The sequence below is a fragment of the Globicephala melas genome, chromosome 13 (genome assembly GCF_963455315.2).
Source record: "Globicephala melas chromosome 13, mGloMel1.2, whole genome shotgun sequence".
Lineage (NCBI taxonomy): Eukaryota > Metazoa > Chordata > Mammalia > Artiodactyla > Delphinidae > Globicephala > Globicephala melas.
This window is the reverse complement of record NC_083326.1, coordinates 16,828,200-16,850,461: the sequence shown is the minus strand read 5'-3', so window position 1 is coordinate 16,850,461 and position 22,262 is coordinate 16,828,200. Positions and strand designations below refer to the sequence as shown.

The following is a 22,262-nucleotide window of genomic DNA, read 5'->3' as shown; positions in this document are numbered from 1 at the left end:
AATATTATTCAAAATAAGCCTCACTGACAAAAAAGTAACTTTAATTTTTCCTACTAATGACTTTTATTGGCATGCTCAGTAAAAATTTTTTTATCATAAATGGACTTGAAAAATCATTAAAATAAGTCTCTCAGATTAGACTCAGAAACCCATCATCAACTGAGAGAACACTGAAAACTGCTTAAGCATAGGTATAGTTTCCAACCAGCACTGACAGCAGACATAGAAACCAAAACCAGACAAAAACCACATGTAAGAAATAAGGCAGAAAAAACCCCACAGAAACAAGTAAAAAGGGAGGACGCTTCATTTTCTTTATTTTCATTTATATTGTATGCTTCACCAGTATATACATACATTTTAGAAATAAATGGTTTAAGAGAAAGAAACAGCTGTTATGGTCTTAGAATAAAATCCTATTAAGTGAGTACATTAAAGAAATAGGATACTTTTTTCTTTTGGGGGGGAGAGGAGGCTAAAGAAAAACCTTTTTCTTTCATGGTAATAATTATTTTCAGCATATTGAATAATCAAAAATTATTTATACCCAGAAGGCACTTATGCTAGACATCTAACTGAATTTTTAATTTGGAATTTATCTTGACAAAGAACATGTGATTAGTTATTTTTTATCAAATATGTATAATTGTGGGAATAACATGTTCAGAGGATTTTCAACCTCCTCATAGGATGGAATTTTCTTTAGATTCCACAAATCTATTTTAAATATTTAAGAGTTTTAGAAGGTATATATTTCAAATCTGTCAGCGCTCTATCCTTTAGATTGCAATTTATCTTAAATTATGTAAAAATTCTGAAATTCAGGAAAAATTGAATTGTCTAATTCTTATGAAAATAAGTGCTTTAAGATATTTTAAGAATCACATGTGTGTATTAAGGACAATTTTAGTTTGGATAAGTATACTTTTCCTAAACTATTATATTATTTTGTGAAGTAACAGCATATTAAAAAAACAGTAATCATAATGATAGTTAACATTTATTAAGCTCTTATTATTATGTGCCAGACACTGTTTTAAGACCTTAGAAGTATTAATTCATTTAATATTAATAAAAATCCTTTGAGATGGATACTTATTATTATCATCTTCACTTACATTATAGATGAGAAAACTAAGGCACAGAGAAGTTTGAAACTGGCATTAAGTGGCAGAGACAGACACTGAACCCAGCCAGTATGGCTCTAAGAGAAGACTCAAGAACAGTAAATAGCACTCTAAACCACTTTTAGTGCTCAAATTCAAGTTCTAGAAACATATATATACGTACACTAGGCTAACATATTTCCTCTATGATGGATAAAAAGATAGGTATTCCAATTTTCGTACTAAACTTGGGTAGGTGGCAATTTAAGAAAATCTAGTTAAATTATATGAAGTCTCTTGTCTTACAAGTCTACAGGCAGTTAATGTATAGAGATGTTGTTATTCCAGATATGAAAGGTGAGGGAATAATGAAGTAGGGCTAATCAGTAAAATATTTCCATAATTGCAAGTATGAATGCAACTGTATTTTACTCATGAATCCAACTATATTTTACAACTTTAAAGATATCTTATATTGTTTTACTTTATTTTAATAGCTGTGTGCCTCAGTAAATAGAAAGTATAGCCAGGAAGATTTACATAGGATGGAAATTAAAATAAGATTTAAAAGAAATTCTGAGAAATGGAAATGATAATACAATAACATTCAAGGAACCAATAAGGCTAGAAAATAATCTGAAATGTACCAAAGCTAAATTTCTGCCCCATCACACAGTACACAACTAGATACTCTTCAATGCCATAAAATATACATCAACATACCATAGTATGAAAAGCCTCTCTGCCTTTTTAAGAAATAGTCCCTCTCCCTCTTCCAAAGAAAATCATTATGATCTGAACCAATAGAAGCGTTTGTTTACATACCTCAAACATTCTAGCAGCAGTACATCTCACAAGTGCTGAAGTATGGACAACACCATACCACAAAACAGTTAACAATAACTCATGGTAGGCTGGATTTGCACTGAAAGAAAAAAAATCAATGCTAAAAGTGAGAGCCACATAGTTCTGGTTTAAAACATAAAAAGGTATATTCTTTCATTAAAGTCTATTTTGCCTTACTGGTGTATTGAAAAATACTACATTTATGAGGAATATTAATGATAAAAATATTGGCAAAACATATAGAATTAGTTTGTATGGTTTAATAGGTTACATCTAAGATTCTTTAAAAAAGGAAGTCACCTTATAAAACTACAAACTTTTAGCATATTCAGGAGTTATACTTTTAGTTTCTCTAAGTACTTGCAATTATGACAGATATTTCAACTCTTTAATAGCATAAAAGTTAAAATTATAAAAAAATAAAGTAAAATAAAATTTTTACTTATGAGAAAGAAACACTGGACTAAGAGCCAGATGGGTAAGTTATAACCTCTGTGGGTTTTAATTTCTGCATCTATAAAAATCTGGGACAATACTGCCCTATTTACATCATATGGTTGTGTAATCAATAAGGATCAATAAGGATAACTCAAATCACCTATATGGAAGGGTAAGTTGGCTGTGAAGACTATCCAAATGTGGGACAGTATTATTAATAAACACATAAGTAAAGAATGAGATAAAACTACTTAAGCAGCTAGATGATGTGCTTATGAGGGACTAGGCAAATCAAATGGAATGGAAAAAGGAGCCTAATGAGCTGGCTTTCACTTGGGGCTCCTTTTCCAGTTTTGGGATACTGAATTTTCTTCAAATCTGTACTTGACTTTATTTCTCCAGCTGCTCCAAAGAAGATATGTCTGTATCCTTTCCCTCATTCTTTTATTATAATGCATTGATTACAAACTATTAAGAATGTATAAATAAGAAAAACCAAAAACAAACAAAAAAATCTTAAGTCTCAAAACCAAGAGATTTGGTGTGTATGCCAATCTTTTTAGACTAAAAGTATGTACTCTATAAATCCAATTTTAAAACTTTATATAGCTTTTTAAAAACTATAAGCTATTATTTTTACCCCAGTTCCACAAAAGAAGCTTTCAGGCTATCAAGAGGAGCATGAGATAATGAAAGCAAGGTCATTACATCTTCTAAGAATCCAATTAACAGCTTTCGGTCTTCTTCCTACAGAGGAAAAAGACTGATAATGAATTTCCACCCAGTCAAGTAGAACTAAAACCATAATTTCCTAACTATAATTAGAAAATTTTACCAAATAAGGGGCAAATATCCTAATTTGGGAGCATTTTAATTAAAGGTATTTATTAAGCATATCTATGATCACAATGGTGTGAGGACAAAGACTATCTTGATTCACAGATTTAGACCCGTGCTGTCCAATATGGTAGCCACTCACCACATGTGGTTACTTATATTTAAACTAAAAATGAAGTAAAATAAAAGATTCAGTTCCTGAGTTGCACTAGTTACAATTTAAGTTGTTTAACAGCCACGTGTGGTTAGTGGTTACCTTACTGGACAGCTCAGATACAGATTACTTACATCATTGCACTATTGATTAGATAGTTCTGGTTTAAAACATAACAAGGTATATTCTTTTATTAAAATCTGTTTTACCAATTTTACTTCCCATTAACTTTGGCTCTAAATACTTAAATACAAACCACTAAAATAGTTATCCTCCTAATAGTAGAAAATTGATATCTGAGAAATTATTAGTGGTGAGAAGTTTCACACTTGCTGAAATATAGACCACTGTGTTCTTAAAACAGTCACACCCTTGACTAAAAAATAATCTTTACTTTTAATCTTTCTTTTACAAACCATTATTTTAATAATCTGAAAAAATATTTCTTTCTTTTTTCTTACACAGTACTGTATTAAGAAATATGTTAGAAAAAGCAGGTCTACTAAATAGGAAAGTTAAAAAAATAACTGTATGTTAAATTAACCTGAATCTGTAAGGGAGGGAATCTGACATTCTATCAGAAAGTAAATATATATAGAGTCAGGTATTTTGTCTTTAGGTCTTTATTAGCTCAACAGTAAATGGCTTCTGTATATATCAATAGATCCATGAGGAAGACTAGATAACCACCTACCTTTTTTCTATATGGTCAGGTTAATTTAGAATGAGGTACAGATAAGTGATTGACAAAAGTAATGATCAGCATGAATAAAGGATGGACACAGCAGTTTTATAATACGCCAGTCTATTTAGGGAAGAACTTAGACACTGACAAACCAGCATCAGAGCTATGTTGGAATATAGATCTCACTCATTTATAGTCGCTTACTATATTAAACAGAGTATCCATAAATTTGGAAGATAAACTGTAAATCTGAAAAAACAAGTGTGAAATGAGACCTATGAAATATACTTCTAAATGAGCACGAATTCCTTTGATTTGAAAATTTACTATAATACTATTTCTCAGCTTTGAAATTTAATACTGCTCATGTATTTGATTCAAAATAGGTTTTGTTTACCAAAGCAATCAGGGTGTGATTAACTCTAACAGAAAATTTGGTTTAGTAAGAAAAATATTAACAGCTGGTGTGGGCAATCTAGGACAGCCACCTCAATTCACATTTTGTAACCAGCAGGAAAGTTCTTATCTCTTTAGATATTTGGATTTCATATAGTGGCTCAAAAAGCGTGTCTTTATTCATTTATTCAACAAACCTATATTGAGGGACTACCATGAGGCAAACTTTGTACTTCATTATGCCTTAAAATACCATTTATGGTGAAAACCAACGTACTAACCAACTGCCAGAGCTTAAAAATGAGAGAAAAATATTGACATCACACTTGTTATTATGCTGGAAGAGCTTCTAAAATTACAGAGGAAAATGGTATTCACGCTATTGTGCCTCGTAATATGTGCTAGGACTTAATCTCCATGAATTTAAGAATAACAATAGATACAATCTGTTAAGGTTACGTGACTTAAAATATTCTAAACACAGGAATTCTCTGTGTATACATATTATGGAGTAGTCTTAGAAACTAGTGAAGAAAAGTTTAAAAAAATACTGTACTACTTTAACAGAGTTGGAGCTTCTGTTTCAAGGTATCATATGATACTGTAGAACTATATTTTAATATTATAGGATGGTTCAAATCTATTTTGGAAGAAGAGTGCAATAAATATGAACTGCTTTACTCTGAATACAAAAGGCAAAAGAAATTAGGTATTAATCGGGTAAATTTGGGAAAAAAGATCTTCCTGTTTGCTGCTCACATTCTAATTCCTAAAAATGCTTTATCTTGAGTCCGTATCTTCGCCTCACAGGTGGAACTGCCTCACACTTAAAAATGACTGATGTGCCTTAATAAACATAATATGTTTACTTAAAACAATGTTAAGTAGAGTGAGGTGGTCTGTTACATTGGTGACCACCAATGAACCACATCTCCTGGTTCATGCTCTCATTTATTTCCCTCTTTTTGAATCTGGGGTGGGCCTGTGACTTGCTTTAAGCAACAGAATGCAGTAGTAGTGATGTGCTAATTCCAAGCCTAGGCTTTAGCCTAGCAGATTCTGATTTTGCAATTTTGGGAGCCCTGAGCCACCATGTAATGAGTCTGGCTCTGCTGTTCCACAGGCCCTGAGGACAGAGAGAGGCCCTAAGACTACATGGAGACTGAAGCTCAGCCATCCTTGCTGAACCCCCTACCAACCAACCAAGTGAATGCACCAACACAAGCGACTACCAGCAAGAAGAGACGCTTAGCTGAGCAAAGATCGTGAGCAAATAAAAGATTTATAATAAGCCTTTACGTTTTGGGGTAATTTATTATGCAGTAACAATTAAGAAAAATAAAGTATTACTAAAACATACCTTACTAAAAATGATGATATAGTACGCTACAGCATTTTGTAGTGTGCTTCACCTAACACATGCGCTTTGTTGTTTATTAATGAAAAAATTATCAGGAAACACAAAGAAATTACTAAATAAGTGTAATCTAACACCTCTAACAAAATATCAAGAAGCACAAAATCTCTAAATTTATTTGTCCAACAGAGATTTTCCTCAGAGACTATTACTGAAATATGCTCACCACTGTAAATTATTTATTGAATGAAATGAATAAATAAATTTTGTTTTCACTTATGGGTAACATTTTCAATTATAAGCACATTAAAATACATAATATTAGCTATCTTTCTAAATAGAAAGTGCTTTACATTTTCCAGCAAAAGAATTTTTCCCTTACCTGAATATAACACGTAAGGACTCCTGTTGCATAAATGGGGACAGTAGCTTTAGTGAGGACCCCATTTCCTGCTGAGGAATCTAAAATCACAAAAACAATTTTAAAAATCTGAGTATGCTTTAAATATAAAGCAAAAAGTCATGAGACAAATTATATTTAAAATTACAACTGGTTACAAAGCTTACAAATAAATATTATTACTTTGAAAAATATTTTGATTAAAACACATATCCACTGGTAGTTGTGAAAATATTATACAACTTAATACTTTTCAGAGCCATTAGCATAAACAGTTTTGATAGATGGGAAAAACTTTAATAACCAAAATGAGATGCTCTACTGTTATTTGCACAGTCAGAAATCAGAGCTTTCTTTAACACTCTCCCAAGTGCCCGTATAAGCAGGTCTTCATAAATTGTCAGGTTTTCAATTTGCAGTATTCAGTAAAATGTAAAGGCACTCAGCTGAAAGGAGGCAGCCAGATATACATTTTACCTGCTTCCAGATACGAGATACTATTTAGTTTCCAGTGCTAGCCTAGTTCCAGAGCTCCTCCTGTGTCCTGTATAGGGATTTTCAGCCAGACAGAACCCTGATTATTTTCATGGAGTAGGGAGGCTAAGTAAAGCATGGGGAGAGGGGAGAGCATCCAATCACAGGTGAGTGTCCTGTGACTACTGTAACATAAGAGATTTTCTTATGCAGCACACGTAGATGATTTAAAAATAAAAATGTTCCAGAGGTGATATGACAGTTGCTATTTATAGTACCACAGCTCTTCACTTATTGATTTTTAGGCACTGTTTTAAGTGCTTTACATTTACTTTTATGTACTCAAACTTTTTAAAATTACTTTTTATCTATTTTTAATATTTTAAATTCTTTTCAGAAAGTAGTACATAAAGAAATTGATTTGAAAAAATGTATTTAACTGTCCTGAAAGAAGTTTCAGCAAAAAAGAAAGTTCCATTTTCATATCAATTCGTATTTGAGGTTTGTTTATTCTCTTGGTAAGCGTAACTTTTTCTTTTGGGGAGTACTGATGTTGGTTGACTGTGACTATGGTAGCTGAGAGGTAAATCTGAGGCTAGGAACATAAGCTTAAGTTGAATTCACAGATACAGACTGTATATACAGTGATTATATACAATAATCACTTCCTATATGAACAGTTAAATATTCACAGCTAACTAATAATTCTAAAACCTATCAGTTTCCAAAAATATATAAATATTCTTCACCAATTTATCATCAGAATTAATAATTAACTAAAGAGATAATACCAACTATTAGGTATTCCAAGCATTAACCCTTTAGAAAGCTATTAAATATAAACTTTGGGAAGCATTTGTCAAAAAAAAAATCTCATCAACATTTTCAAACTTAAAGGGAATCATTTATTCATTCTCTAACTATCTCTGAGGACAGCCCCAAATGGAGTTTTTCAGATGACTCAATTCAAATCATTAAGGCAGGACTGAGATAAGAATTACCTATACATTCAAAATCAACCAAGTTTAAAAACAAAACAGGGGGGCTATACATTTTTGTTCCTAACATTTTTCACAATTCGTTCCTAAGGAATTAGAAAAATACACATGGACATAAGATCCACACATAAAGGAGTTCTTAGGCCAGTGGTGCTACAACTACACTTCTTATGATAGATAAGTGAAAACTATGAACAGAGGGGCTACAGCTGCCCATTAAAGCCTATAGTTTCTTTAAAATCTCATGTTTCATTTAAAAAACATATATGTGTATCTTGTATTCTCTTCAATTACAATTTGTTTTAAGTTTGAAAAGTTTTAAGTAACTAATTATGAATTAGATGCTCTTTATTTTTTCCTTTTCAGTGTCTCGAATATACTACTTCAACTCTCCAAGGGTACAAGTACTCAGCTTGAGAAGCTCAGCCTTAGGTCAGTTTGATTACGGTGAAGGTAGATATTTACAGTCAAATTGACAAAGATTAATCTTACTGCCACCCCATGGGAAGAATATTAGATGTGGCAGAGTTGTAAAACCAAGAATTCCGTAGTATAAATCTTCCTTTTCAATTGTACTTGCTAGTTTATTTATACACTTTACATACAATGAATAAAGTATTTTGCTGGAATAAAGAGATTCAATTGTTTTTAAAAGTAATAATGAACAAACTTACCAATATTTTCTTCAGACAGTCTTAAAATCTCCTGGAACTGAGGTTTTACCTAAGCAACCCAAAGAAAAGATCCAGAAAGTCTCAAGTTCAACGGACCAATCAATGGTTAAATAAATAAAATGTTTACTACCACTACTTATTTATTTATTTTGTTTTATAGACCGTTGATTCAAGTAGTCAAAAACATAACAATTCTTAAGAGCCATAGGAAAAAAGAAGAGTTAAGTTACTGAAAACAACACCTTTTAGAGATAAAATATTTAAAAGAATTAATTCAGGTCAGCAAGTTTTCTGAAGGGTCTTTAGTTTCCTTCACTAAATTAAAATAATTTCCAAGCTGATTTTAAGTGCTTGAAATTACTACCTCCTAAAACTGACCTTGATGTTAGAAAGGGTATTTAGGCAGATATTATATGATTAGAATTATTGAAAAAATTTGCTGTACATAAAAGGAATGAAAATGAAATTCCATTCATTTCGGGTATTCAATAAGTAACATATTCATCATGTGATATCCATTGGCTTAGGTTAGTCTTTAACTTCTTTAAAATTTAACTTTAAACATCAAGTACAGAATATAACATTAAAATTTTAAGTTAAAGCAAATGCTTGTTTCAATTTTTTATTTTTAACATTATTGGATTTCAGATTTCAGGCCACTGAAGTCAACCACTTACTGTTAAGTGCTAAAATGAACTCCCAATTTTTTTTGTAAAAAAGGTAAAATAAATAACAGCTACTTCTTTTGGAGATGTCAAACAAATTGTGCCAAGCGTGATTACCAGTAAAATCAAATCATATTTGTTTAATAATTACATGTTAGTGAAAAATGTAAAATGATTTTGTTTCTTCTACAATAACATCAAGCTCTGGTTTTTGTCCTCCTATTGACAGGTCAGCATATTAATTTACAAATTCAATTTAAACTGAGATGTAGACCACTGTGAAAAGATTAATCTACAGAATCAGACTTATAGAATTAAATGACACTGAAGCAACTTCTTCACTTCACACATGGAAAGATTAAGCACAGATACATTAAATGATTTATCACAGGATACAAACATAACAGGGTCATAACCATTTTCCGAATTCCGTCCAGTCCACTATACCAAACTGTCATGCTCTAAATGTTTCAGTAACTACAGGTTTAATAGTAAAGAGCTACACAAAATTTTTACCTTTTAAATGTCTTGATTAACATTTGATTGTAGCAATGACATCTTTTTATGTTTTTATTAGAGCTCTAAAGAACTGACTTAACAATATGCTATGAAGACAAATGGGTTAATTAACAGGATTGAAGAAGAAAGTGGGACCTAAGGACATTCCAATTTAATATCTAAAACTACAGAATAGCCTAGATAGGCAAATGTGACAGTGATTGAAATATGTAGCATTTATCTCAAGTGTCCATTCTATTCCAAGAGCTTGTATCTTGTAGCAAGTATTCTATACAAGCTGCTTTGATTCTATAATCACCTGAAGTTTTGACCAAAGCATGCTGAGCAAATGGCTGCTTCCTGAATCTGTGGTAGATGGTAAAGTACCAGAAGTACATTCAAAGAATCACAGCTGAGTCCCCTAGCTGATACTTCCTATGCTAGAAAGCTTTGAGATATCCACAGTGAGTAGATCTTATAACCAAATCTGGATACAAACTAAGGTTTGGCTAAATCATCTTCTGAAAATCAATAAAGAGAAGAATATTACTGACTAGAATTTTCTTTTACTATCACAGTTTTCTAAGGTATTAAAAGATAATTTGAATAAAGGAAGGGCTCACGCTTTTATTTACTCTGCTATAGCATTAATTAACACATTACATTTCTATGTCTCTTGCATATAAGAAAACATGGAATACAAGTTTTTACCTTAGTGTTTGTAAAAATTTTGCCAAATGTCCGGCAAAGGCGCCAGAAAAATCTGGAGAATTCATGGACACAGGTAGTTGAAGTAACATTAATTTTGCCAACTATTTCTATAAGCTGTGGCAACCTGAATATGAAAGGAAAGAAAAATAGGCAGGGGTACAAATAAATTATTGTTTCCTTGCCAATTTCTGAAACAATGCAAATCTAACAATATCTTCTGTTCTGCTTTTCATAGCTAGTAAAATTGGAATGCAAAGGAGTTGTTTGGAACCCTTTGCAAAGTCTTCAGTTTATATTCTATAAATTTCTTAAAATAAATTTTAACTGATTGCCATAAAATATATGGAATCTTAATGGTAGGGTTCTAAGTATGGAGTTAATGAGACTCAAATCAATGGAGCTGATATTTCATACAAGAGCTTGGCTAACATGGCATCATCCACTTTAGCCTCAAAAATGAAAAGTCTGGATGTAGTTTAAAATCCATCACCACTTGTAGACAATAAGGCAGCAGATAGGTCTTCTGACATAATACAGCAGCACCATCTTCATAGATAAATAACTACGTATCTAGTAGTATAAATCTCCTCTCCTAAAGAAATTTACCATAGATGATGCCAAGTTATGTTTTGCTATTTTTTTTTAATATTTTGTTATATTTTGTCCCTCAGTGCCCAGGCTAAATATAGTGAGCTACCTTTCATTCAACTGATTGAGATGTACCAAATGAATACAGAGATGGTAACTTACAATTGATTGACAACCCATAGTAAACTCTCCCAGCCTGTTGTACCCTCGTGTTCCAGCTGGTAATCATAAAGTTGTAGCAGTACTGCCAATTGCTCACGACTTCCAATAATAGTAGACACATCTTGAAGAGGCGACATAGGCCGAGGGAACCTAGTCACTATAAAAATTAGAAGCAAAATAAATCACATAGAAAATGACAGTTTGGAAAGTTAGCTATTCTGTCAAAAAAAAGTAAGGTTCTGCCTCCTAATATTTATTTAGCTTATTATAGACTTTAAATATAAAACGAAAATATATTAATTAAACCATTTTTAGAAAAAAATGAAATACAGTTGATCCCTGTACAATCAGGGGTTAATCTGCCTACAACTTACAGTCGGCCCTCTGTATCAGAGTTTCTTCCACATCCACAAATTCAACCAACCACAGACCATGTAGTACTATAGCATTAACTATTGAAAAGTATTCACATATAAGTGGACGTGTACAGTTCAAACTCCTGTTGTTTAAGGATCAACTGTAAATTTTTGTCATATGTGAACAAATTTAGCAAATCTCAAAAATTAGGATTTTATGAGACTAAATAACTAGTAAATGAATATTGTATGAAAGAGCTTGCCAGTGAAGAGTAAAATTTCACTTAAATTAAAATTGGCCACAAAATAAGATCTCAGCTAAAATATGGATTTGAATCTGGTTTTAAAAAAATAGAAATACTTGTAATTCCACCAGACTGTTTATGTCAAAAACTAATAACTATGATAAAATATTTCCTTCAGGCAGCAAGAAACTAATAGGTTGACAGCAGGGAAAAACTGTTTAATACCAGAGAATAATGACCTAAAATACATTAAAACTTGAGCTGAACAGGCTTCTTAAGTATTTAATCTCCAATATTAAATGATTTATTTAAAAAATGTTCCATAGTTTGATAAACATTAAGTTACTATAAAGTGTTAAAACCAGTGACCAGTAAGATAAAGCAAAATTATCATTAAAAAATGTATTATAAATATTATAACCAGAGTCTCATGTATATACTTTAAAAGTTTTGGGGGAAAAACTGAAAAAATTACTTTTAAAATTATGTAACTAAAACATTAGTATACTGTAAAATTTGAACACATCAATAAAATCTATGATTCTACAGATCATAATTAGATTCCAGGTTATTAAAGAACAGGGCTTAGATGGCTGTTAAGTGAATAATGCTACCAACAGCTCATTAACTGTTGAACAGAAATTCCTAATGGCCTAGCAACTCCTGCATAGAGGTTAACACCCTAAAAAGACACAATTAAGGATGCAGCATTTTCTCAAAACATATTAATGGTGTAATGATAATTATTAAACTTAAGAAAACATGAAATAACTTTAAAAGTGCTCAAAGACAAAATTAAGATGGTATTGTCCTCCTATGCTGCCCAAGGCTTTTAACAATATCTTAAGTACAGATAAAGGTTATCCCTTGCTAGCTGAAGTCACCTATTTGATATCATAATACACACACAAACAAACAAATAAATGAATTTAGGTAACATGGTATCCCATACTATCTGAGGTTTCTGCTTGAGTTGTCATTATCTCAACCTAGGAATCAAATAGATTTGGATGGTGAGGGATATCTGTACTTCATACTTCTATATTGTTGAAGCATATCTGATAATTTCAAAAAGGATTATATCATATTGGTCACAATCTGCGATACTATGATGGAATGTATCAATATATTATTCCTTCAAAAATACTGACAAATTATTGAAAAATAGTGGAACAGTTAAAAGTAAATCAGATAATGTCAAGATTTATTACAGGCAAAGTGAGGTCCAAAGATTTAAAGCTAGGTCCAACAGAAGCAAAACAATGTCAAGAAATAAGCAATTACTTGGATAACTCAGTTCTAACAGATAAGCAATCAGAATGGTTCAGGGATCTCAAAACATTATTCTATTTAAAAAGATTTTAAAAAATTTAAGCATCTAACTTGTAACCATACAGAAGAGTCCCCAGAATGCCATTTTAATAGGTATTTTATTGTCAAAAAATTACCACAATTATTCAAATCCAGCAAAATAACAACTGTTATGACTCTTCAATGTATTTCCCTCTCACTAGAATGTAAGCTCTTCATGGCAGAGATATTTGTCTGTTTTGTTTATGCGTGTATCCCAAGTGTTTAAAATAGTGCCTGACATAAATATTAGCTAGTGCTCTGGAATTTTCATAATGTAAAAGAAAACTATTAAATCTTCACTTGTAATAAACTGTATCCCAAATTATACAGATGGACATACAGATAGACACAGAGACATAGATATATAGATAGACTATATATATAGATAGATCTATATATATATATATAGATATATAAGGATATAATATTTCCTCATTTATAATAAATGTATTATAACCTACATGTGAGAATAATAACATTAACATTTACAGTTACTATTAAAAGTCAGAGGGTCAAATTAAGTCAATAAGAACTTAAAAGATTATTTTTGGCATGATAAAGACATAATCACAAGGAAAGGTCACATAAACATCAGAAGGAATATGTTCAGGATGGTAAAGTAGTTTTGAAAATTTTCTATCTAATCTCTAACATGTGCTTGGCACGCAATAGGTGACATTTAAGAATTATTTGCTAAATGAATGAATGATAGCAAGTGCTGTGGGTTGAACTGTGTCTCCCTTAAAAATTTATATGTTGAAGTCCGAACCCCTAGAACCTCAGAATGTGACCTTATTTGGAAATATTGTTGTTGCAGATATAATTAGATAAGATGAAGTCATACTGGAATAGCGTGGACTTCTAATGCAATATAACTGATCTTATAAAAGGGAAATTTGGACCGAGACAAGTGCATGTGTGTGCACACACACACACGGAGAACGGAATGTGAAGGTGAAGGCAGAGACTGGGGTGATGTATCTACAAGCCAAAGAACACCAGAGATTGCCAGCAAACCACCGGAAGCGAGGAGAGAGGCATGAAACAGCTTTTCCCTCACAGCCTTCAGAAGGAACCAACCCTACTGATACCTTGATCTCAGACTTCGAGAGAGTTCACTTCAGAACTGTTAAACAATAAATATCTGCTGTTAAAGTACTAAGTTTATGGTACTTCGTTATGCTGGCCCCAGCAGAACAATACAGCAAGATAGAAAGAAAAAGAGAGGGAATTAGAAAGACAGGAAAGTCCCTAGGCAGATGAAGTGTCTTAATGAGTGAAGGGGTAGAACCTAAAGTAGCCAGCTGTGAGCGTTTTATGAAGATTTATCTTAAAAGTTTGAATTTTCATTCTCCTCAATATCATTAAAAAATATTAAACTAACTCTACCCCATCCATTCTCAATTTTCGAAGTAAAACTGGCATTCTAACAGTATACACCATTTTTATGCTGTGCTTTGTGTATTCTTGGACACACTGCTTCATATCCCAAAGATTATAGGTAGCCCTGTTTACTTTACATGAAAACTATAATTCTAAAAACACTGTGTGTTGATTTTCTCAATGGTATAATTCTTTTGTCTATCAGAAGCCCGTAAGAGACACGGCTAATTCACAAATCTGAAAAAGCTGCAAAGGAATCTCATACATAGTAATAACTTGTCTGTAGCCGTTTATCCTGGGGGTTAGGTGCAGTGGGGCTACCACGTACCATGGATCAAAGGTCACTTACTAGTTAGCTAGACTTTGAGCTAAGAAAATACTGGTTCTTGCTATCAATTTCATGTATTTCTGAAAATAAATCATATTCTTTTTTTGGAAAAAAAAGAAACTGTGCTGCATATGCTTATATTCCTATCAAGGACATAGCAGGAAAGAGTAATTACATTTACCTTCCCCTACTGAAAATAAGATGAAATAGCTGGGGAAGAAAAAATATAAAGAAAGTGGAAATGAAAAGCTTCATAAACTGGTCCTGGTAACTATTAATTCAGCTCTATTAATGAAAGAAAACGCTTATTTCTGTCTTATAACACTGAAAAAAAGGCTATAATAAAAGGCTCTAGATTAAGAATGGAAAGAAAGTACAAATATTATAAAATACTACCACGAGGCTTATCCATAAAAGATGAAGCCATATAGTTCACCCCAGATATCATACAATCTACGACCATGCAGTTCCACATGTATAATACATTTTAGTAATTATGCTGTCATATAAAGTGACTTTTACATTTTTAATCAGAAACGATTCTTTGGAAAGCTAAGCTGTTAATATTCTACATTTTCCTCCCATAATTTAAGTTCAGTACCTTCTATCTGTGGCACTTCACCATGAAGCTTGGCTTTGCTGGAGAAAGGTGCATTCTGTAGCACTAATGCAAAGAGAGATGGGATCAAGGACTGCAAGGCAGACAGATACATGTGGAGCTTATGTTCATCCAGCCCGTGCTCTCCTTCCTGAAATATAAGGAGGTGAAAGCTAACTTTAGACTTCTGAGGTTATGTATTTATGATGTTCTTCCTTTCTGTGGCAAACAATAAGACATTTAAGGACATGTATGTTAGACTCAAAGCATCACACCTAATGGAGATGACCATGAATCTTTTCTGAATTTCTCTGAGTATGAGAAAATGTGAAGTACTAAGGCATTGTGGAAGTAATAGAATCTTTTGTATGGAAAACTTTAGGGTGAACATCAGTCATTTCATTTGTATGGAACTCCTTTTAAAGGTCTTTTTCTTTTAAGAGGGTCTTATCTTTTGACATTTTATAAGTCAGGTTAAAGAAATTAAAGTGAGCCACAGGAATCATTTTAAACGCTCAACTGCTAAACGAGCAGGAGTACTTGCTATTCCTAACTTCTTTTATAGATTTGGTGACAACTGTATTTGCCAGCATTGGAAGCACTTTAAAATAATTCAATGTATAGATAAAATGTAGGAGAAGAAATGTCAAAAGAAAACAAAAGAAAGAGATAACAGAAAAAAAAAAGAGTAAAAGGATCACTATGGTACACAGAAACCAAATATTAAAGTGAAAAATAGAATCATTAGAGAGGAAAGCATTTATTGCTGTTCAAATCCACTTGAGATGTCATTACTATATTATAAATAACAACTGTGTCAGAAATATCAGATATGTTAGTTTTTTACTATCAAGTTCTAAATTAGTTAATTTCTTCATGTAAGAATTACCTTGTGTGCTGAATACTGCAGCTACGTTTAGCAACAATGTGGAATTAGCTGTGTTATGAAATTGAACTAAAAAAAAAAACAGGTACAGGGCTTCCCTGGTGGTGCAGTGGTTAAGAATTCGCCTGCCAGTGCAGGAGAAACGGGTTCGAGCCCTGGTCTGGGAAGATTCCCACGTGCCGCGGAGCAACTAAGCCTGTGTGCCACAACTACAGAGCCTGTGCTCTAAAGCCCGCAAGGCACAACTACTGAGCCGGCGTGCTGCAACTACTGAAGCCCGCACGCCTAGAGCCTGTGCCCCGTAACGAGAGAAGCCACCACAATGAGAAGCCTGCGCACTGCACGAAGAGTAGCCCTGGCTCGCTGCAACTAGAGAAAAGCTCGCGCGCAGCAAGGAAGACCCAATGCAGCCAAAAATAAATAAATAAAATTTTATAAAACCCCAAAAAACAAAAAAACTAGGTACGGATAATTCTCAGATAGAAGGAATGCAAATATTAAAAAAAAATACTTAAAAAAATTCCCTAGGTTTCATAAAAAGGAGTACTTCAGTATAGTCTATTTATAGTTTTCTTAACACCCATTTTGAAATTTATAGAAAAAATAGCCCAATTTTTAAATTAAATGAATACACGTGTATACATATAAGACTATCTACAGAGTAGTTAAAATACATTATGTTAAGAGCCTTTAAAATCTGGGGGTAAAAAGGGCAAGAGTTTGGTTTTAGAGACTGATATCAGATCCTGGTTCTGTCATTTGACAGCTTTGGGACCCTGAGCAAATTACTTTAACACTCAGTTTCCACACAAAAAGCAAAATATAATTCAAATGGTTATAAGAATGAAATAACATACTTTATAAAGTATCTACCTTAATGGTACATAATCAATACGCATTAAAGAAATGTTTTTCTTCTAGACTTTAAAAGAGACTTTTAATACAAAAATTAGAACAAGAAGTTTCTATTGTTTCTTCAACTTTTCTTCAATTCTTTTACTTGGGAAGAATGGAAAGTTCCCTTTAAAAAGTCAGGACGTGAACTACTGCAGTGAAAAAAAGGTAACGCATTTTGACACTGTATAAATAAGAAAACTTTAGAGACTCATATTTTAGTTATCTCTGCATTCTGGGAACTGATGCTGACACTTTATCTAAAATATTTAAGTCTTCAGAAGAGGCTAGGAAGAGGTAGCACTGTGAATAGTATACGAGTTAGTGCCACAAAGGTGCTATTTTAGCTAAAAAAAGGCAGACCATGCTCTTTCTCCTCTAGCTTCAGTCAAGCAAAACTTCCTCAAATCTCCCTTGGCTCCAGACCAACAGAGTCTTTAACAGGTAGTTAATTAGAATGTTCGCTAAGTGGTACTTTCTGTCTTTGTTCCCCCAACATTCTCTCAAGATGCCTTAGAACACACCTTTTAAATTTCTATTAACTATATAAATAAAGGAAGTATTTACCCTGAGAAGTTTTTCAATCTTGTTCAGCAATGTAGGTATAAGATGAGACTGTAAATTTCCAAGTTCTGTAGTCCAGGCAGCATAAGCTGGTAAAAATACTTGATGTGTTGCACTAACTACTCTTTCTGAGGGGTCACCCAAGGCTGACAGCAACAGTTCAAAACCCTGCCAAAAGGAAATAGGCAAAATGTAGATTAAAAAAAAAAACCTAAAAAACATAATAATATGTAATAAATATACACTGCAGTACATGTAGCAGACATTTTAAGCAAGAAAGAAAACCATTCATAATCCTATCCTTCCCAATTTCTTTAAAGAAAAATGTCATTTATCCGTTGATGGGAAAACCAAAGAGAAAGGGTGGTAACATGGCATACTTGTTGCCAATTTACCGCCAGAAAGCTGTGTCAGATACTATAAATGAATCAAAGCATCTCCTCCTTGAAATAGCAGAACTGAAACCAGGCAGCCAACTTCAACTGGTTAAAGTTGACACGTCTGCCATCCCTACTATAGATTATAGGATATCTGAATCAGAGATCTGGAATATTATACTATTTGGAATTTTATAATGAAATAAATGGGATTCGTTCTGAAAAACATACCTGTTGATATTTGTCTGGATCATCAATGTATCCCATAATGATACCGAGGCTTTTGATCACAGCTTCTCTTACCAAATCTGCCTTATCTTCCATTAACATCTGTTGCAACATTGAAAGAACCAAGGAGCTACGGATTTCTTTCTGAAAATAAACAGGAACATGTTTTACTATTTATTTACACTAGCAGCAGAAAAGGATAGAAAATGAGATATCCATGTATTCAAAATCTAGATTAAATATATATTAACATGTTGCTATGTTTGCTTCAAGTCCTCATTTTTGAAAGACATAAGACATTAGAGATACAGCTGAAATATCACTCTTCTCCACCCTCTCCCCCTTCCTCCAACTCCCTCTCTAAAGATAACATCTACCCTGAACTTGGTATTAATCATCTCCCAGCATATTTTTGTATTTTTACTAAATATGTGTCAATCCCTCAAACCTTTACAGTGCCCTTTTGGCCAATCAACAGTCAACACTCTGCTATAAACAGACAATGACTCTTCTACCACTACCTGTACAACTCAGATAAGAGCACTGACAGTCATAACAATAGGAGGGATTACAAAAATCACTCTGGTAAGCAAAACATTTGCCTGGGGTAGGAGTATGGAAACATAAAATCCTGGTGTTCTGTTTTCTGAAGAACTGAGAAAAAATATTAAAACAGGATGATGAAACATGAGAGTAAACTTTAAAAGTGCTTAAAAAACTGTGTTGATATTTTCAGATGCTATTTAATATAATGTCAACCACTGTTGTGTCTTAATTTCACACAATTTTTTCCCCATGGTTTTAGCCTAATTAATGTCTGAGGTTAGAATAAAGTGTTATTGTTATACAAATTCTTGCCCTTCCTTCTCTTTTTTTGTACCATTATTGTAAGTTGACAAATTTATAAAATTCTTTAAACTTGTTTAAGTTACTTTTACATATAATAGTTAAAGTAAAAGGATATGATCATTTTCATAAATTTACAGTGTGATCTGGTATGCAAAGCAAAGTCTTAAAAGACATTTTTAAATGACCTAGCTTTTGTTTTGACTTTTAGAGACAAAAATATATGTTAAGTTTAGCAAATTTTGGTTACATTTAGGTTGGTGAATATGCCTTTTGGTACAGCCTTGTTTATTTATCCTTTAGGCTAAAATTGCTCCCCCCAATTTTTTTTAAAGTGTATTAAAAGGGCTTTTTGGTTAATATCAGCACAGGCAAAAGGACAGAGGTGAGTAAACTTCAGCTGGGTATTTGCTTTGCAATGATCTAGCCTGAGGTCAACTGTGGCAGTTAGTTTCAGTATGCTAAGGGAACCCACAGGACAAGTCAGGATGCTTTACTCCATTTAAGCCATGACCACACTGAGGTTTTACTGTTACCAGTTACAGTGGGGAACAAGAAAGTGGAGGTCCATGTAGGAAACATTAAGTCCATTATTAATACTGCTTAGCATTCTAGTACTAGGAGCAGTGTGGAACAGTTTCCTTCTTCTTTGATAGCATGTGATGTTCATCTCTGTCTTGGAACAATAAATAATAGGATGCTCAAACTCACTCATGTATCACAACAATAAGATAATTTTCTCTTAAAAGATAGGCAAACATTAAAAATAAAGTGATTATGCCCAGTTGAAGTATGGTAAGATAAGAACTCCAACGCACTGTTGACAGGAGTACAATCTGTGCTATCTTGGTTGGGGGCAATTTAACACTGTCAAAATAAAAAATGCAAATGTTAAAAGCAGCAAGGAACACAGGTATTAATGGTTTGTGAAATTTAAAAATGAAGATTCCCTTGTGTACATTTTTAAATTTCACATACTGTTAATATCTCTGTATTTTGCTTCTTTTAACAGAGTAATTAATTCTGGGTAAGAAAAATTTAAAGGATGTAAAAATGCAAGCTGGTAATATGCATAAATTTTTATTCTCTGTAAGTATTAATTAAAAATCATTACCCAAAGATGTAATCTTTGGGGATAATGACTAGGGTCAGGGAAGTCTTTGACTTTCATTTTATTCTTTTCTATACTGCATGAAAATTTATTTTTAACAAAATAAAAAAAATGTTACTGGGAGTGAGACTATGAATTATTCTTTATATTCTTCTGAATAAAAACCCAAAATTTTTATTTATTTATTTTTAAAATTTATTTTATTTATTATTTTTGGCTGTGTTGGGTCTTCGTTGCGGTGCGCGGGCTTCTCATTGTGGTGGCTTCTCCTGTTGTGGGCCACAGGCTCTAGACGTGTGGGCTTCAGTAGTTGCAGCACATGGGCTCAGTAGTTGTGGCTCGCGGGCTCCAGAGCACAGGCTCGGTAGTTGTGGCACATGGGCTTTGTTGCTCTGCGGCATGTGGGATCTTCCTGGACCAGGGATCGAACCCGTGTCCCCTGCATTGGCAGGTGGATTCTCAACCACTGGGCCACCAGGGAAGCCCCAAAATTTTACTTTTTAAAAAGACAATTGACTATTGGTTTCTCACTCTTCACCAAAGATTATGAGGTAACAGTAAATGCAACATAAACAGCTCCTGTATTATACAATTCCAATTTTTGTACCCCTTTAAAAGAACAATCTTACAGAAAGGACCCTTTAAGGCAGGGGTCAGCAAACTTTCTGTAATGGGCCAGATGGTATATACTCTTGGCTTTGGGGCCAAAAAGTCTCTGTTGCAGCTATTCAGCTCTGCTGCTGCAGTGTGATAGCGGACACAGACAATACACAACAAATGGGTGTGCTTGTGTACCAATAAAAGTTTATTTATAAAAACAGGCTGTGGACTAGATTTGGTTCCAGGCTGTATTTTGTCAAGCTCTGCTTTAAACTATGGTTGTTTAAATTAAAATAATTTTTGATGTCACCTCATTTCTCTACCCCTTCTAAGCCCTTGACCTATGGGAAGATACCTAAAAGGGGCACAACAGTGCAGTGGTTCTCAATCTTTTGGTGGCAGGATTCCTTTAGTCATTTCAAAATTAATGAGCACCTCAAACAGCTTTTGTTTGGGTGGGTAATATCTATTGACATTTATCATATCAGAAATAAAATAAGAGAAATTAAAAATGATTAATCATTAAAAATAAACTCATTAAAGGTTAACATGAATAATGAAATTATAATTTTAATGAAAATAACTAATCAAAAAATTAGTGAGAAGAATGGTGTTGTTTTATATTTTGTGCAAATCTCATTGATGTCTGACTTAAAAGAAGATAGATCCTCTTAACTGCTCAGCATTCAACTGTGTTGTACTGTTTTGGTTGAAGTATTTGAGAAAATCTGGCCTCACACAGACATATAATTGAAAAAGGGAGAGGTATTTTCATAGCCTCTTCTGATGAGAATAGAAGCTGTCAAGCTCACAGTGGTGAATACAAGTTTTCCAAAATTCTTGTTCTCACTTATAAGTTCCAGTTTTATCACTGTCAATGAATGCTGTCTACTTGTTTTCCTTGAAATGACAGGTTCCATTTCATTCATTTTCATGAAAATGTCTGTCAAAATCCCAAGTTTGAATAACCACAGCTTTTTTTAGTGGTCTGTCAACTAAAACTGGTTTAGCTTACAACTCGAGTGCTTTTCCTGAAACAGCCATCATAGTTCAGAATGCAGCAAAAGGGCTTGATATGAGTATCTTCCATTTTATTACACAGAATATTAAAATGATGCATACTTAGGGTCAAAATTTAGTAGAATTAATAATTTTACTGATTCACCAAGCTTATTTTTAAGTGAAACTGACTTTTTCTGAGAGTGCATGGCAGCGAAGAATACAATCATTATCTGTCTATTTGGGTGTCACTGCCTTGATCAGTGCTAATGCACTGGCATTGTTGCCCATTACAGCTTTTGCACTAACAGTGTAAATGTCAACACAGAGAAAAAGTCAAAAAATGTTTCAATATTCTCATGAAAATAATTTTCATCTCATGGGACCCCCAGGGTCCTCAGACCACACTTTGAGAATTGCTGATGAGGTTTAATATATTTATACTCATGCAAAATCAATGGTTAATGTACCTATCTGTCTGCAGTGCCATATCGTGTCAATGTGA

At 33.0% G+C, this 22,262-nt stretch overlaps 1 protein-coding gene across 6 annotated transcripts in view; it reads right to left on the bottom strand.

Moving 5' to 3' along the window:
• RELCH (RAB11 binding and LisH domain, coiled-coil and HEAT repeat containing) overlaps positions 1–22,262 on the bottom strand; it is a 121,883-nt gene that overhangs the window by 27,664 nt on the left and 71,957 nt on the right. For all 6 annotated transcript variants that reach the window (XR_011377949.1, XM_060310444.1, XM_030868109.2 and 3 more), the window contains 9 exons: positions 18,205–18,345; positions 17,600–17,764; positions 15,256–15,403; positions 10,990–11,146; positions 10,240–10,363; positions 8,366–8,414; positions 6,202–6,281; positions 3,031–3,137; positions 1,932–2,031 (listed from right to left, as the gene is read on the bottom strand). Coding sequence is in view for 5 of the 6 variants with exons in the window: in XM_060310444.1 (XP_060166427.1) it covers positions 1,932–2,031; positions 3,031–3,137; positions 6,202–6,281; positions 8,366–8,414; positions 10,240–10,363; positions 10,990–11,146; positions 15,256–15,403; positions 17,600–17,764; positions 18,205–18,345 (1,071 nt within the window). In the remaining variant the exon portion in view is untranslated. The remainder of the gene's footprint in view (positions 1–1,931; positions 2,032–3,030; positions 3,138–6,201; positions 6,282–8,365; positions 8,415–10,239; positions 10,364–10,989; positions 11,147–15,255; positions 15,404–17,599; positions 17,765–18,204; positions 18,346–22,262) is intronic.